Source organism: Aphelocoma coerulescens, chromosome 3, assembly GCF_041296385.1.
Source record: "Aphelocoma coerulescens isolate FSJ_1873_10779 chromosome 3, UR_Acoe_1.0, whole genome shotgun sequence".
Classification (NCBI taxonomy): Eukaryota; Metazoa; Chordata; class Aves; order Passeriformes; family Corvidae; genus Aphelocoma; species Aphelocoma coerulescens.
The window spans coordinates 64422523-64440593 of NC_091016.1; the positions used below are offsets into that span (position 1 = coordinate 64422523).

An 18071-nucleotide genomic window follows, 5' to 3' on the forward strand; every position below is an offset into this window, starting at 1 on the left:
GCTAGAATGAACCCCTTTTCATCCTTTTTCTATATCTTTTTAGGACCGTTGTAGCTCATGATAATGATAAAAAAAAAAACAAAATGGAAAAGCATTACATCTTTAATCAACAAAATGTCCTTTCCTGAGTCTTGTCTGAATAGTTTGTGCTAGAAATTGGATGAGATCACTGCGAATCAGTATAATAAAATGATGTTGACCAGTTCCTTTGTACAAAATGAAGCAATAAAGAGCTTTTCTGTTAACTTTATATTTTTATTGATAGATACCATACTCGAGACCGCACACATTACCATTATATATGAGAAAAAACATAGCTCTTTCAACAGACAAAAGTTAAAGTGCAGTTGATTCATTGGCTCCTTTAAGAGGACTGGCATCTGGACCACATGCACTTCAAAGTCAAATGCTGTACTGAGATGTGCTGCTTTGAAGTACAGCTGCTGATCCAGACAAATTTTGGAGCCTAAACCAGCATATGAATCTGCTGTACTCTGAAAAAAAATCCATTTCAGATGCCAGTTTTAACTCAGTTTAGAAAATTGCTGTCTGGATCGGCTGAACTTCAAAGCCGAACATCGCAGTGCTGCATTTCCCTTTGAAGTACAGCTAATCCAGATAGTGGATTTTCTCTCCCTCCTTTTTTTTTTAAGTAGTTAAAATTGGCATCTGACCTTACTAGTATTTCTCTTTACCATCTGCACACTCTTCTTCCCGTCTCCCTTATTTCCTCATCTTTTGACCTCTGAAAAATACAGCAAGATTCACTATCTTGTTAGCTCCTGCACTACCAAAGCTACTATAAAGGGGGTGGTTGGGGGGACAGCCTATATCAAAGTTACATAATGGACAGTGGCAATTACTGCACATGGTTTGTCATAAAGTTTGTTAAATAATACTTCATTTTATCATCCAAGAAAAACAAAGCTCAAGGCAAATCCCTTGTAAATGTTCGCATTCAAAGCATTTGTAAAGGCATTCTCATGGTTCCCGTAGCTCATATTAATGACCATTAGCACTGGTTTAAAAAGTAGCTGAGCTTGATAGCATTTCAATTTTAAGATATTTTCAGTTATTTTGTCACAGAAAGGTCTCCTTCACAGGCTAGTCAGGAAAGCCTTAAGGAAATCGTTTTACTAGAGAAAGAATGAGATTACTACAGGCAGAATTTGCACAGCTTCTGGCAAGGGGAACCAAGGGTAAATGCAGTGCCCTCACCAGGACATGCTCCCATATTATACACACATAAGGGATGCTGCCATTTGCAACTGAATTACAAGACAAATCTTGAAGAAATGTTGCACCCTATTCAAACGACAAAAACAAAGTGAAAAACCCCCACCCAAATACATGCTAGTACAAAAGGCCAATTTAATGACAGCATCTCTCATTTGCTGAGAAATGACTCTGAGAGAGAAAGGACTGGACAAGGACCAGCATTTTATTTACAGAGATCATGAGACATGTCACTTGGGCGATCTGTTCTTGTCAGGCAGTCTTTAATTAGAAAATTCCTAGAGAGAACTCATGCTCCTACTAGGTGCTTATTAAAAACTAAAGACAAAAGGAGTTAGTAGAAAAGCCCGAGGAATGGACAGAGAACTCAGGTTACACTGAAAGGCAAGAGTCAGCTGCTGCTAGCTTAGGAAGAGGCACTCAGGATGGGATGCTGGATTTTGAATGAAAAACTCTCAGTGCTGTTATTAGTGAGTATTTTTAGCATTAAAAAATCTAATTGGATATATATAAATATTTTAAGCTTGTTTAAAAGACATTTTAATGTTTGCTTACAGTAATACTCCCCAGCTTAATGTAAAACTTGCTATAAAATATTCAGCAGCCTTTTTATAACTAGTCTTAAAAACAATTTAAAGTCTTAGTGTTTTATTTTTAATTATTTTTAAGTCCATGTTCTTTAGTCCTCAGATAAAGGGAGCAGGGGTTTTCAATTCTAATTGAAATTACATTCTGAATTCTTTTTCAGACAGTTTGGTGGATTGTGTATGGAGAGCAGAGAAAGGAATTTTCTTAGCTCCTAATTCCCTCAATTTCTGTGATTTTTTTAATGGTAGCATTTACTGCCTTTTTAGAGAGCAGGTCTGTGCTTAAGAGGAAGTTTAACATGACACAGCAAACATCATTTTTATCTTCTACTGGGGATCTGGGGGTAGGACTGTAACCCTGCATTTGCTAAAAGATAGCCTCATTCCAGTAGGATTTTTGATTTCTATCATCTGTGATCAAGAACTGCATTGCACACTGAGAGTTTGAAACATCTCTCAGATTCTCTTAAAACTATAACCATAACTAGTTTTATAAGCATTAAAAAATACTATAAATGGCACTAATCTGTAGCCTCTCTGCTTTGTAGCTGGTGTGGCTGGGACTGAACTTCTATTTGTTTATTGATACCTTCCACTGGTATGAAGATGACAATGCTTACATTTATACACGGATTATGCTGGGAGTAAGTACGAGATTGATTGTTAAAGGGCTTCACAAGAAGAATGTATTCATAGTCTGATTTTATTTACCTCCTTCATAAAACTTTTGATGCTTCAACAGTAATTTTCCCATATAAGAGTATTATATTAATATAGTATTTTCTCTCTTTTGCTCTTTCTATACCAAGCTTGTAATTTAATTTCTTTATGCTGTTGTATGTACAGTCAACCCTGGCTTGGGCAAGAGCTTCTGCAACGTGCCTTAATTTTAACTGCATGCTAATCCTGTTACCAGTCTGTAGAAACCTTATTTCATTCTTAAGAGGAGCAAGCATTGTAAGTACCATTTCTCAAATAGCCATATTATCCTCTTTTTTATTTCTGTAGTTCAGCAGTATTATCCATATCAAACATTTTCCAAGGAATTTTAATTTTTGATAGAGAAGCCTGTACACTATTGCCTAGTTATTACCATTTAAATTGTCAGTATTCATGACTGAAGAGAAACAAATGACTTGTTTAACACAGTGCTCTAAATGCAACACTGATTTTGGCAGCTGCTGCATAGCATGGTGTCATGAAGAGAAAAGTGAGAAGCTACAAAAAAAAAAGGGACATAATAATATGACTTGGGCAAATGGAGAAAATTCATATCCATCATGTGTATTCTCTGTAGCTGCAAAGTGAAAATTGAAGAAGTAAAATGTTCAAAAGATAATAACGGACATGTTTAAACACTTCTGTCTGAATGGCCACCATTCAGGTCTTCATTCAAGGTAAATGCATTTTTGTAACAGTGGTCATCTGCTCAGAGGTGTTTACATGAACCTTGGAATCATGAATAGGAAGTACTTAAGGCTTTAGCTCTATTAGCTAAAACTTCAACTTGCATTGAATTATTATAGTCAGACCAATTCCAATACCACATATTTGGGTAAAAAATCACTGATCACTTCATGACTCCAAGAACAACAGGAATTTAGAAACAGAAAGACACAGTTTTTTTATAGTAAGCTGGTTCTTGTTTCAGTTCTGCCTTTTTTTGTTTCCTTGATTTTTAGGCTTAGATGTTAAGCAGTCTTTAGGCTAGGAATCAACATATATAATTGTTTGAGTTCAGGAGTTGTACTTTCACAAAAAGAAAAGAAAAGGTGAATCAGTTTGTGAATTAGCACAGAATATATGCATGCCCACTTAGATGCTGAGTAAGAACTCAGAGAAATGGAACTCTTCTCACAGATAATATTTTGCTCTTCTGGACAATATTCTGCTCTTGAGGAGCATGGTACAGAGCAACATGACTGGCTCCAGCATGGCCAGCACCAGGCTGGATCCTGTGACTCTCCAAGGAGGTGCCGTGTATTGACATTGCACCCTGTGGTGCTCCAGATTTTTGGAAGACTTATTAACTGGGAAACAACGTGGATACATGCCAGCATCTTTGTCATGGCACCATGCCAGGTCATGTGAGCAATCCAGACACCCACACCACCACTCAGAGACTGAATTCTGTCCATGAGTGCTGTCTGGGTTCCAGCAGAGCATGTTGGTTTTGGCTCAGTGCAGCCGGCCCCTGGCCCCAGGCTGGCTCTGCGCAGGGGCACCCAGCTGGCCGTGAGCGCACCACTGCCGAGCCCTTCCAATAATGGGAGCACAGCTCAGTAACACATCAGCATGCAGCCACCTGAGGTCTAGACAGCCTCACCCTCCTAGGGTGTGCATTTCCTGAAAGCAGACAAAATGTTTTCATTGCAAGCTGGCTTTGCCAGCACTTCAGCTGTGCTCATGCAGCTAAAGCTAAGCTTGCAAGGCGGTGGGGGCCCAGCCTGGTGTCCTTATACCAGCAAATGAGTTAATGTCAGCTCAGATAAACCACTCACAAATCACAGCTAAGTGTATCAGAGCTTTATCAAACCCTTTTTTTTAGCCCCTATATAGGCTGAATAGCTTCAGAAACCCTGGAGTGTTACTCAGGAAAGTACCTGAGTCCTAAAACTAACCCAAAGCTTCCACTGAATTCCTTCAGCATTCCATTTTCAAATGTACTTAACTCTTCTCCTCTCCAAAATGTGAGTTGTAAACACCAATAGGAATGTTATAAAACAAGTTCTGCTTTTTCACCAAGTACTGTGGAGGAGCACTGAGGAGACAGCTTGACAAAAACATCACATTTCACAAGATGGTTGCCTATGGAATAGCGTTAAATGCAAGTAAGCTTTTTTTTGTTTTATTTTTTTCATCTTTGCCTTTGAACTGTTTTGAATTTCCCAGTGATTCTGCCTAGTGCTGTAATCCCCATCAGCTCTGAGATGTGATATTTTAGTGCAATCATTTGTTGACTGCAGCTTTAAATATGTGTAGGAGTCCCATCTGATTAACCCTTTGTAATCATTTTTGCTTGAGAAGAGTTTGACTGTTAACGCACTAAACTTTCCATCTGAATAGTAAACACCAGTTGCCACTTAGTTAATCTGACCAATTTTGTGCTCTTAAAATTAAGTGTAAACAACTTTCATTGAATCCCTGAGGGTAGACGTTTTGGGAGATGACACAGCGTTACTATCTGATTCTGTAAGGAAATTATGCTTATGAGCCACACCACACATCTTCCCAACAATACATCTTCACTAATTTTTCAACCAGATAATAAATTTAATCTGAATTTGAGAGAGGCAGGTGTCTCAAAAACAATGGATTCCTAAATATTTATTTTAAGTAGGTGACTATTTAGTAGTCACCTACTTAAATCATTAAGTCATTAGTAAGAAATTAATGGCCTCCTTGGGGGAAAAACAGCACCTTGAGATCAAAATTTATCTGTTCTGCTGGTCCTAGTGGTTTACTGAGGTGTTTGTTCACCTGGCTGGGGATAAGACATGGCACCTTCCTGTTCCCTAAATAGTAAAAGGACCTGGAGAAGACTGAAGTTTGTAGGAATTCAGAGGACGTGAGGGGAACAGGAGATAGCTTGAGGAAAAAGGATGTACGGAGAGGAATGATCAAAAGCCAGTGTGAAGAAGGACATGAGCACACAGAGATGGTGAGGTGTCTGAGATAGATAGTTCTCTGAGAAAATGTGAAGGAGATAGAGGAATTAATCAGGGCTATTTGCAAGCACAAGACATTGCAGGGTACCAGTTCTACCCCCAGGCTGTCAGGGTGGATTCTGGTCCCAATATCTTTTTCAGCCTGCATGAGGAAGCTGCTTTTGCGTGTATAGGCTGTTAATGTCCTCATGCAATGAGACAAGAATATGAAGTCAGGATTGCCAACAGGAACCAATAGCTGAAGTTTGTCTTCTGTATGTCATGCTAAAGAATTCAGGGGGGGAAGGCTGCAGGATGTAAACGTGCATCTTATATTGTATTATAGTGAATTACTTATCTGTCATGTCCACTCATTCATCAGAGTTCAGTTTCACCAGAGAACAGATTCCTACAGAGTGCGACATTGCTTCTTTAATTCAGAAATCAACCCAGGAATACAAATTAACCAACTTTGCTTTGTGCATAATAGGTCATGTTCCAAAAAGAAAGCAAAACTGCACAGTCAAACCTTTTATGTTCTTGGTTTTCAGATTAGTATTAAAGTGTTTGCTAGTGCATTAAAGTGGACAGGTTGGGAAGCGCAAGTCTATCAGAAAAGTGATTACTTTAACGGCTTCACTAATTTCAAGGAAAAAGACATAGAAGCCGATGTGAAATGACAGAAAGCATCATCATAAAATTCTCATTTAAATCACTCTCTAGGGCGAAATCAAGGGTTCATTTTTGAGTAGTTATTTGGGTTGGTTGATTTTTTTTCCTAAAATATAAAATGGAAAAATAGCTGATGAGATATTTGAGAAAGAAAACACAATATGGGGAAGTCCAATGAACAAAGCATGACAACATATTAATTCCTGCTTCCTTAACAGTCAAGTGAGAAACATCTTTCATATTTGGAAAAACACTACATCACTGTATAGTCAGACTTGCATAAAGAATGGCCAGAAACTCAATTGCCTGAAATTAAATTTTAAGTTCATAAAAATATAAAATCTACAGAACATATTGTGACAGAAAAGCAACATTTCAGTGGTACCCACAAGTACACTGAATCCTTTTTAATAAAATCTAACAGTGTTAAAATGATGTGTAAATAGATGCCATTTTCCTCTCAACTGACACATTATTTATCCTAGTGCTACCTATATTCCTTTCTATTACACAAAAACATAGTCAACTCCTATTAGTCTATTGCAATTTAGTAATTCTTAGTTAAATGGATGTTCTCCCTTGTATGATCAATAGCCTAAATGTGGCAGCAAGAAGTTGAACCAATTTGAAGATCAGATCAGTAAGCTTAGCCTCACAATATAAAATTGTAAACTCCTTTATTATTAAAGTAACGTGTATTCATCTTGGCTTCCCAGGTGGTGTTATTCCAGCATATTTATTTAATAGTGTGCTAAAAATAGTCAGTGCAACATTAGTATTGTCTGGCTTCTAACAGGCAGCTAGCTCAGCTGAGGTGTGCCTGGCCTTGAAAAAAGTACATCTGCGCCTTTAATTTTTCATCAGCTCTAATACAAATTCAAGAGCAGGCTTTAATTGGTCAGGTCATAAAGGGATATAATTAGAGACTAGTGGAAGAGGGAAGTTGGAGGAAAAAGAGAGAGTAAACAATGCTATCTATAATCAAGGGCATCATTGAAAATTCAGTAAAGGGAATTCTGCTTAGTTTGGCTTCCTGCGTTCTGCATGCCTGTCTGTGATAAGAGCTGTCTGGGAGTTATTCACCCACTAATAAATCTTCCTTATAGACCTGTAACTCTGCTAGAATAAAATCAGAGTTTTATGCACTCTCAGTTTGATCAGTGCAAATAATTCTTTGCTTCCTAATGGAAAAGAGACTTTTCAGTTGAGACACAGTGGCCTGAAAGTTAAAGACACTACAAGAGATAGTAAATAATGTTTTCTACAACACCTACCTCTTACTATATTGTTTTTATCCTCTCAAAAAAGCACATTCATACATTTTCCAAAGTGGGGAGTATTGGGGAGATTTTTTTTTTTTACTTTGATATGACATGCTTATCTTAAAGAACAAACTATTTGCATTGTTTTGGTGTTTGCGGAAAGGTTTTATAGATACTTTGCTCCAACAATTTTGAATTATGATATTAATAAAGTTTAAGCAGTTAAGGGAAAATAGGGGAAGGACAGCTAGGTTGTTTGGAGTTAGGCTGTTTGAAATGGTGGTTCCAGCTCCTTAAAAATTCCAGCAGTGTGATTTCCTTTAAAAACATGCAAAGTGCAGAAAGAAGTATGGCGATGCCAGGTGTGTTTGGCTTCTGACGAGCACTGAGAAATCTATGGCTAAAAATACTAGGAAAGCTTTCCATTTTCAACCAGTTTTTTGTAGACTATGTGAATGGCTTTGGTTAAATGTTACCTGAGTAACATTTTTGTGTAAGTGATTAAGTTTTCAGGGAAGCAGATGCTTATCTTCAAAAGAGGTTTAGCTGATATCTCAGTGTTGTACTCCCAGAAATTACAAAAAATCAAACTTCTATTAAACTTTTTTTTTTTCCCAGTCAGATTGTTTAAATCCAGACTTAGTGCAAGTACTAGGAAGGAAACTATATTAAATTGAAGATTATAGGCTTCCAGCTAAGATAAAAAATGGTCCAAGTCATGTTCTTCTTTGATGTTTATAACCATTCCTTAAAACAAAACAGAATGCAAGCATGTGTGTGGTCATTATTTTAATTTTTACACAACCTGCAGCTTTTTAGTTCACAAAGGCAGCATGAAGTTGAATTAGGGTTTCTGAGTAACTAGGAATGGCACAAGAATGGGTGGCAAAAAGAACCCCAGCCTTGGTTGGGGGCAGAATTCTCCACGCCTGGGTTATCTGCCTGTGAAGTTGTTCTCTTTGCTGTGGGCAGAAAGGCCAGGATTTGACCCACTGACTTTATCATGATAGGCTGGTTAATCAAAATGTTTAATTGCCAGCAGCAAGCTTCAATTTGATTATTATCCTGTACAGGCATGCAGAAAAAGAGAAAGTGAAACCTTGTCCTCAGATAAACACATGAAATTTCTGTTTAGTTCAATGAGAGTTGTGCATGCTTCACTGAAGGCACAATTGGCTGAATAAGACTAACTAAATTGACCATACTTTCAAGATAATTTAATTACATCTCTTTGTATTTAAGGATATGTACAGTAAACACCATGCTCTAATAGCAACCCTTTTCTTCCCTCTCTCCTTCCAATAAAACCTTTTATTTGATCTCAGAGGTGGACTAGATAGAATGTCTCAGGGTCAAATACAAATTAATGTATGTTAAGTGCTTCAGAGGTTCCAGATGTCATTAAAAACAACAGTCAAAATCCTTCAGTCTTCAGGAACTGTTATAAAAAAGAACTTTGTTTAAAAGATTGGATTATTTATTCCATGTGTTTTATTTGGACATGCAGACTGGGGAAAAAAAATGACCTGAAAATCCTGAGATGTAGTCCCTTAAACTTTGCCCTCATGGTTAACTTAGATAAGTGGTGCAGAGGAAAAAACTAACAACTGTGGTAAGCTCAAATTTCAGAAATCTGCATATTAAGTTTGGAATTGCTTAGTAAATCCTATACACTGCAGATGCAAAGACCTTCAGAAAATGCACTTTAGGGATGTAAAATCTTTTAGTTAATGGCAATGTGCTCAGTGCCAGACTTTATTCTGCTACAACTATTATACATTAAATGAACCGCACTGAAAATGGAATTAGATCTTTGCATTACTCTTACCATCCAGCTATAATTCATTTTTAGATTGCATCATTTTTTGCTAGCAGCACAAAAAAACCATCAGAAGTATTAATCTAATAACACTCCAGGCAATATGTAAGATCATGGGAGACTCAGGTAAACCAACATATTCAGTACATCATTAGTTTGAATGTTAATATTTTTCAATGTATCATTATGCTCTGTACATTAACATTTACCACAGAATAGCTTGCAGAAAAAAAACCCCAAAAACAACAACAACAACAACAACTCTCCTCTTCATTCTGGAAGTCTTCTACACTTGTAATATCCTCGACCTGTCAGATGAAACCTGGAGAGGTTGTCATCCAGAAGGGAAGATGTGGTAGATCCCAAAGAAGGCATGATTATGTTTCCATTGACAGAAGCACAGGGAAACAGAACAATATGCAGATGGAAAAGACAGTGTCCTCTAATAGCCTGCAGAAAAATCTTACTGGGCTAGGTTGCCAGAAGTGGATCTCTTCTTCCAGGGGAAAGTTGCAACATGAGTACTCTTCATCAAACCAGAGTCTCAAGACCTTCCTGAGAAGCTATACCCATTTGAACAATTTTTTTTCTGTCCAAGACTAAAAATACTCTGTTAGGAAATGTGGACCTCTGTCTGTCTGGAGAAAACTAGCACCTCATTTCACTCTCAACACTCAGCATTTAGCAGATAGCATTAGATATCCTGTCACTGCCAACATGACTAGAACTTTTACAAATCACGTGGAATCCTGCACTTCGGGGAAAGTACAAGATTTTGTAGCCTTATAAACAACAGAAATGTCATCATTTCATGGGAATACTTTATAGTCTGCAATATCACTTAAAAAAATCTGTTGTTTTGAAGGTGAAAGGGAGAAAGCATCTTTTGCTATGAACCCCGATTCAAACCTCCACAATTAGTCAATGTCACTGTTCTAAATGAGCACATATGATCCAAAACCTGCAGCTGACAGGCTGCAGGCAAGCTTTGGTAAAATAGCACTATGGATCCTAACTGTGTGAAACTCTCATGGTCCCTAGGCTATGGGGACTATTACATCGTACCAGAGTTATAAAGAGCATCCTGTAGGTATAGAGAACAAGAGGCCCAAGTTACAGTAATCAATGATAGATGCCAAAATAAAACTGCTTAGTAGAAGTCCACTTAGAGACTCATTGTCAGAGTTTTCCATCCTTGAAAGTTTTCTTTCCTCTTTCCCTTAGCCCATACTAGACAATGTGCAGGATGTAACTCCACAACTTACCAAAGACTTTTACCCCACACTCCTGTCCTATGAGTGAGCTCTTTCAGATGTCAAAGAAATCAGGCCCTCATCAAGCAGTGACTTGGTTCCCTTCCAGCTGGATCAGATGACATCCTTACCGGGCCAACACATCTGTTCTGAAAGGAGCCCCTTGTAGGAACAGTTCCGTCCTTCCCACTCAGCACTTAAATGCACTGTTACACTTAAATACATAAACAGTGTTTATATACTGATTATACATCAGTTGTACACTGGGGAACAGATTGCCACAGCCCCCACACAGCTGCCATCTAAACCATGCAGCTCAGAGCTTCTTGAGCTCTTGGGTTTTGATGGCCTAAATCCACACATCTCACTCGCTGCTTGTCCAGTGTAACCTTCCTTCCAGTGTCCCTGCACTGCTGGGGTGCTGGGAGCATGCTCCCATGCACAGGCTCCAGGAAGCATCTCCCACCTGATGCTGGCCAGGTTGTTTCACATGCAGCACCTAATCCATAACAGCAGGTGCAGGACATGCTGGGCCACTGAGGCCAGTGCCCTCTGACGCTCACAGTCACGTCATGTACACCATTTCATAAAATGACCAACCTTCGGCTGAAAGCTGCTTAGATTGCTTGATCCCATTATCCCGTTTATTGAAAGGTTATTTTAGAGTCTCATTCCTTTGATGGTTTGAATCTGTCTTCTAATTTCCAGGCTCATTTTATCTCTGTGCAGTTCATACCCATTTGGATTCAGTCTCCATCCTGCTGAAGCTATTCCAGCTTGTATAAATAATTTATTATCGTTGGGCCAAAGATTCAGGAGAAATGGGAGCTTGATTTTGCAGTTGGGGTGCTCAGGATATTCACGTGGGATGCCCATATCAATAAATATTGGATTATTTTTATTAGGGGTTTCATCAGGAGACAGCTCAAAATAGAATAACCAGTCAACCCAGTGACTAGGACATGTGATTAAGTTTAAATCCTTACTTTAATGTAACAAGGATTTTAAAATAGGTCTTTCATCTCCCAGTGAATATCTAAGCATGAGGCAATGAGGTGAAGCAGGTGTCAAGGAGTGGCGGGGGGAGTCCCTAAGTTTATTGAATAAAGTGCATCCTGACAGTCAACCAACCACAACACATCTACTGCTGTAGAAGGATTACCTCAGAAGTACACAGTGAAAACAGCCTCTCTTTTGGACACCTGGGATAACCTACTGTTGGGAGGAAGGTTTTACCTTCTTGCACTGGCTACTTTAACCATTTCCATGGCCAGCATTCTACTTTAACTCATATTCCTGCAGACACAGCTGTCTCCAGGTGCTGCAGAGGAGCTGGACTCCAGCATGTGGAGTGAGGGAGTCCACTAAGTGGATAGGCACATAAAAGACCGGCAATATCAGGGTCCTTATGCAATTAATCCTCTGTTTACATCTATGAGTACACAGTAACTAGTATAGTAAGACATTACTTTCATCCACATAGTTATGGTTAAAAAAGAAAGGCAGAAAAAGGCAAGAAGAGGAAAGAAAGAAGACGGAGGGGAGAGGAGAGGAGAGGAGAGGAGAGGAGAGGAGAGGAGAGGAGAGGAGAGGAGAGGAGAGGAGAGGAGAGGAGAGGAGAGGAGAGGAGAGGAGAGGAGAGGAGAGGAGAGGAGAGGAGAGGAGAGGAGAGGAGAGGAGAGGAGAGGAGAGGAGAGGAGAGGAGAGGAGAGGAGAGGAGAGGAGAGGAGAGGAGAGGAGAGGAGAGGAGAGGAGAGGAGAGGAGAGGAGAGGAGAGGAGAGGAGAGGAGAGGAGAGGAGAGAATCTTTTTGAAAATATTGTTCAGGGAAGATCATATTTGGTTGAATACAAATACTGCCTTTTAGAAAGGTTTTTTACATGGTCAGGGACAGAAACAGATAACCACTGAAGGAGAGATGATAACAGGAAGCTAATTATAAAAACTAGAAATAGCTCTGCTGTAAACATATAATTATCTTTCACTGTCATTTTTTCATCCTTTGGCATTTAATATCTTGCATTAATTACAAATTTCATGTAATGGATTTGAGAATCTCTCATATTGAAAAATGAAACTCTGCACCTAGCTTGATTACAACTTTATCTTTGTTAGCCAATAATAAAACAAAGTCCTTCCTTTTCCACTCTTGAAATTATACTCTTTCCACCCAAGAAAATAATTACAGGGGAGTTCTTACTTCAGTCTAAGGCATTTTTCTAAACTGACCATTTCATATACCTTTTGGAAGCAGGCCAGAAGTAGAGGTGACATATGATACTCAGGACAAATCAGATCTAACACTGCAATTTGCTCTTCTCCCTTTAAATCGTAGTTCCAGTGGCTTCCCCAGACCCCACCTGCATAAAGTAATGCTACAGCTACTTGTTAATAGGGGACAGATTTTGAAAGCAACTCTAGTGCAAGTTGCAAACTGGTCCATGCCTAAACCAGTCAACTCAGTGTCCTGTGTAGGAAGGGTAAGCAATGGCACATTCTAGGATATTAATTAAAAATAGGAATTTTTATCAGTTTACATAATTTTAAACAATTTAAAATCAGAGGCATACACTTTTATGTCAACTCTCGAGAGGTGCTCCTTTGATGACACTGGAGACTGCAGGGCACTTGACTGTAAACCTGGGAGATGACCCTGGAGCTGTTCCTATCCTCTCCACTGTGAAGCAGTCACTTCATATTAGACATGCAGCTGATAAAATTCTCTTTTTATTGTCAGCTTAATCCATGCAAAACTCTCAATTTATGTCTGAGCTTTTCAAATAGTTCGCAGTGTGCATAATGAAGTTCCTTCTGGCACTGTGGGCACATACAAGTGTGCCTGTAATTTCACACCACTCTTTCTCTCCCACAGCCATCCATATTGTTGCCCACTTGATCAACATCGAGCGGTATCATTCCAGCCAGTCAAAAGAAGCTGGGGAGTTACGGAATAAACTTTCTGGTCTTGGCAAGAGCCCAAATGAAAGCTACTTGAACCCAATCAGGACCTATGAAACAGTAAGCTGTCACTTTTTAGGTTTCCTCATCTAAAAAGTTTTCCTCTGTGGATTCTATTGTCGGTAAAACTGCATTTCAAAGCCTTTTAACCAGAGCGAGAAGGTCCTGCCAAAGGTCAACCTCAATTTCAGCTGAAAACACTTACTCAGAGCTGCAATTTTCAGGTTACTAAGCTCAAAGAAATGTCTATAGTATTTTAATTAGTTTGTCAGGAGACAGCTGGTGGGGGGAGGATAAGGAGTGTTGTGAATAGTAGGCAATTAAATAAACCTGCAAAGAATTTTAAAAACTCCCAAAACTAAACTATCAATATGTGGAACAAACACAACTTCTTTTCAGAAAGGAAAATAACCAAACAGCAATAGCCCTTCACAATATTTCTTTCACATTTACTATTTGTGTCTCCCCACGGTGGTGCAGCACCTTCCCAATCTGAGGGCTGATCCTGCCTCATTAACGTGTGGAGTGTGGCTGCCCAGGGAAGAGCACCTTTGAAACCACCCAGAGGGTTGCTGCATATGGGAAGCAGTACAGGGGGAGGCTACTGCTGCTGTGTGCATTTCAGAGTCTAGCAGACCTACAGAATCCCCAACCCAGCAAATGAATAGTCCTGCTTGTTTTGGGGAAAAAAGTGACTCCTGTCACTGTCTTGGATAACCCACAACAGAACTGTAAGCTCTTCCTTATAATATTCATAACATAAAGAAAAGCTGAGCATGCAGAGAATGCATGTGAGCCATGCAAAAGTTAATCAGCTTTTTTTTTCCTTATCCCATTATAGCACACATCACATTTATGTTATGTTTCCTTGTGTATCCTGTTGCATAGTTACATATTCCAGGGTTGAAATGGCCTTGATGAGACTCCCCATGCATACTGTTCTACTCTTTAGAAAATTCCCACATAGTCAGCATGAAATAAGGACTGCTTGAACACCATGGAGTGGTGCTCTTTCAAACAGTGATGTGCTCCACTGAAACAAGAAATCAAGTGAGAAGATGGTTGGACAACCATCGATAGGATTCAATAGTGCTTCTAAGCTGGATGGCTTGTCCTGCTTTTTCTTAGTTCCTTTCCAGTTTAGATAGCATGGGGTTTGCATCTTTCAAAACAAACAAGTAAACAAGTTCACTTTTGAAGAAAATCAAACAAATTGATGTAGTCAGTGGTGTGAGTGCAAAAATCTTCATGTTAGTGTCGACAAAGCAGTCAGGTTTATCAGAACAGGACAGCAAGCCAAAGGCTCAGCTGCCAAGTCTTTCAGTACACTCAGTGACCACTTTCACTGCATGCCTGTGAGGTGCTCCCCAGGAGGAGAACAAAGCTCACAGCTCTGAAGAGGAACTTACCATCTTTCAGTAAGCATTTTTTTCTCCACTAAGCATTCTCATAGTGATATAATTGTGAGGTAGGCCTCTAATTAGCATTAAGATTCTAAATACCCTTGAGGAGGAAGGCTGGAATATTTTGAGATTCTTTCTCAGATTTCTCACAGCAATACACTCCACAATTACCTTTCAATTTACAGCCTAGATTTTACTCTAACCTCTAATATTTATATTTCTTTTATCACTCACTCATGTCTCAGTAGCTAAACTCAGAATTAATAAATTATGAAGGGAAGCAAACAAAAGATTGCTTCTAACTTCAGAGAAGAAAGTTCTGAGATCAACAATTCAGGCTTTCTTTGCAGTTTCATCCTACTGCCATTGAAGCAGTGTACTAAGTGTCTTTGACATTTTACCTTTTTTCATCTCAGCATTCAAACTAGCCACTGTAGTGGAAATGTTCAAAATATCACCTAGATCAATCCTGTTAATATGTAATAGGATCTGAACACACTCTTCACAGGTACCAATTTGAAAATGTACTGTGTGCTGTCAAGTGTGAGCATTTGAAGGAATTATTTTACTGTAAAAAATGACTGTAAAAATGGCGTTGTGGAATTTTATCTAGGATTTCCATATCAAATGAGTGCACTTTACAAGTACAATAGAGGGTTGTTTTTTTCCTCCTAGTGTGTTAAGCTGTAGAACCAAATCAGGATCCAGAGGATGTGCTGAGCTCCTTCATTCCTGTGCATCAGCACAGGGAAAACAGATATACATGCTTTGTAGGCCAAATGGGGACTTCATTTACACTCTGATGGCATATTTAGCTTGATTCTCATCTTGCATGTGAGATTTTTACTGTTCTTCATGATTTGCACCTTATAACTGCAATCAGCATCTGACTGTTGTGTTCAAAATATGTCTTCACTCTCACTTCAGTTTATTTTGGTGGGTTTAGACAGATATACCAGACCTGTGCTGACATCTGTGAGTCATGAACAAGAAAGAACATTTTCTAGCCCTCATATTAATGTTTAATCACTGACAAGAATAAAAATGTAAATATAAATATGTTTTTTAAAAAATAAACCCAAGTGTTATGCAATGCATCTGCAGATAAATGTAAGGAACAGGCAAACAAGATAAGTTTTTTAGGTAAATGAGAGTATGCCACCTTTGTACACCATTTCAGGGCTGCTACAGCCTCACAAACTTTGACGTAAAGCAAGCACAAAAGAGTTCCACACCTTTATGGCTGCAGGTGTCTTAGCACCTGACTTTATCGCCCTCACATAAATAAGCTGGTTTCTAGTACTGTTTTCTTTATCACACTTCTAGGTTTAATCTTATTTCTGTAATGATTTTTCTTTATTTGTGACACACTTTTATGTAAGCAAAATTGATAAAAGTATGAATGAGACTGTCTAATTTCCTCCTTTCAATTCCTGAAACAACTAAGTGGCAGCAAATATTTACATATCTGTTTGGAATAAGCCTGAGTAGAAATGGAGCAGAGGGATTGTCTTTCCATGCTGTTCTGTGTTAAAATGAAGGCTTGCCTTGCTTCTATGTCCTGTTCTGGTTTTGTTCCTATGCTGAAGATTTTGGCTTCACATGTAATAGCAGCAACAGAAACAATAATAAAAAAAACATAACAGAAATAGTAATAAAAGTAACAATTATAACAACAATAACTACTAGTACTAATACTAATAATGTATTCTTATTCTAGAACACAACAGGAGAAGTACTAACTACAATAGCTGGAATAACTGGAGTTGTGATAACTGTGGCTTTAATTCTGATCATGACTTCATCCACTGAGCTCATCAGAAGGTCATGCTATGAGGTGTTCTGGTACACCCATCACCTCTTTGTGGTTTTCTTCACTGGTTTAATAATCCATGGTATGGGGTAAGTGTCTGCATGAACTACATGGGGTATATGTACACAGTTGAGATGAAACACTATCTAAATCTACAATCCCGTGCTTTTCTACTAATAAACTGCTGGGATCTTTGGTGAGATTACAAAATGAGAACACTCTGAAATTAAAACACATCACTTTTCTGAGGTCTGAAAGTGTCCTTTAGTTTATTCAGCCACTCTTCTACCATCTTATAACCTGCACCTTATCAGTGAATGAACTTTCATGCTTGGGAACTGGGGACATTATAGATCAGGAATCAAATCTTTGTGTGTTCAAACTGGTAACGGATAGACCTTACACTCATAGCTCTTGTAAGGCATTTTGCAACAGACCTTGTAGAAGATTGAGAAGCTTTCAGCATGTCGCTTACCCTATGGTAGGTGTCCGTGGCCATTCTCCTCTGCATCCATAAAGGTAAAGTGATTTTGACCTTTCTCTGCAAGGACCAGAACCCCAAATTTCCTCACCATACAGACATACTGTGTAGTAGTGCTAGGTACTATACTACAAACCAGGTTTAAATGACCACAGTAACAAACAACTCAGGCTTGTGACTAGCCCAGTCAGATGGCTTTTATGGACACGGATGACTGCCTGGTTGCTGTTTGTCTCCCTGTTCCTCAGCACAAAAGAAAGTTCTGTCCTCTTAGAAGAGGATTCTATTCCTTACAGTGAGGGACAGCAGATTCATAGGACCTTTCCTGAGAAGCTCAGGGACTGATCAATCCTCTGTCAATGCAAAGTGAGAGCAGGAAGGTGCTTAAAGCTGAAAACATTTCTATCTTCTGTTTCCAGCTCCACTGGCAAAATCTGCTTCTCCCTTGTGTGCTATCCTCCATTTCCTCTTCTCATTTCTGTGTGATAGCATTCATGTGAGTCTACATTCACATTCTAATTCAGTGAGTGCAGTTTTGAGGTAAATCTCATGGTCTTCCTCACCGCCTAGGTTTGGCTCATACCATGGTACAATACTTGGGCTGCAAAACCCAGTGTTAGGGGTGGAAATACACTCACAGGAACACATTGCTGTGTGCCAAGAGCTAACCAGTGATCCATTCACAGGACCAAGCCAGAATTAGCCCTAAACCCTAGGTAGCCCTCAATCATGTCCAGTGAGGGGCCCTCAACAAAGATTGCTTTGTTCCATTGATCTTTTCCTGCTGCATAGCTTGTGTGCACATGGCCACAAGCTGTAGTTAAGCTTTTCAGATCCAAGGACAGTCATTTGGTGTTCACAAAATCACAGAATGGTTTGTGTTGGAAGGGACATAATGATCATCTAGTTCCAACCCCCCTGCCATGGGAAGGGACACCTCC

The 18071-nt window shown here is 39.0% G+C and overlaps 1 protein-coding gene across 1 annotated transcript in view; it reads left to right on the forward strand.

Annotated features, from left to right (window-relative positions):
* The first annotated feature begins 1619 nt into the window (after positions 1-1619).
* Positions 1620-18071, forward strand: part of NOX3 (NADPH oxidase 3) — a 39744-nt gene continuing 23292 nt past the window's right edge. The window contains exons 1-6 of the mRNA XM_069008546.1: positions 1620-1706; positions 2372-2467; positions 2670-2780; positions 4570-4654; positions 13348-13493; positions 16557-16738. Of these exons, the coding sequence (XP_068864647.1) occupies positions 1662-1706; positions 2372-2467; positions 2670-2780; positions 4570-4654; positions 13348-13493; positions 16557-16738 (665 nt within the window). The 5' untranslated portion in view covers positions 1620-1661. The remainder of the gene's footprint in view (positions 1707-2371; positions 2468-2669; positions 2781-4569; positions 4655-13347; positions 13494-16556; positions 16739-18071) is intronic.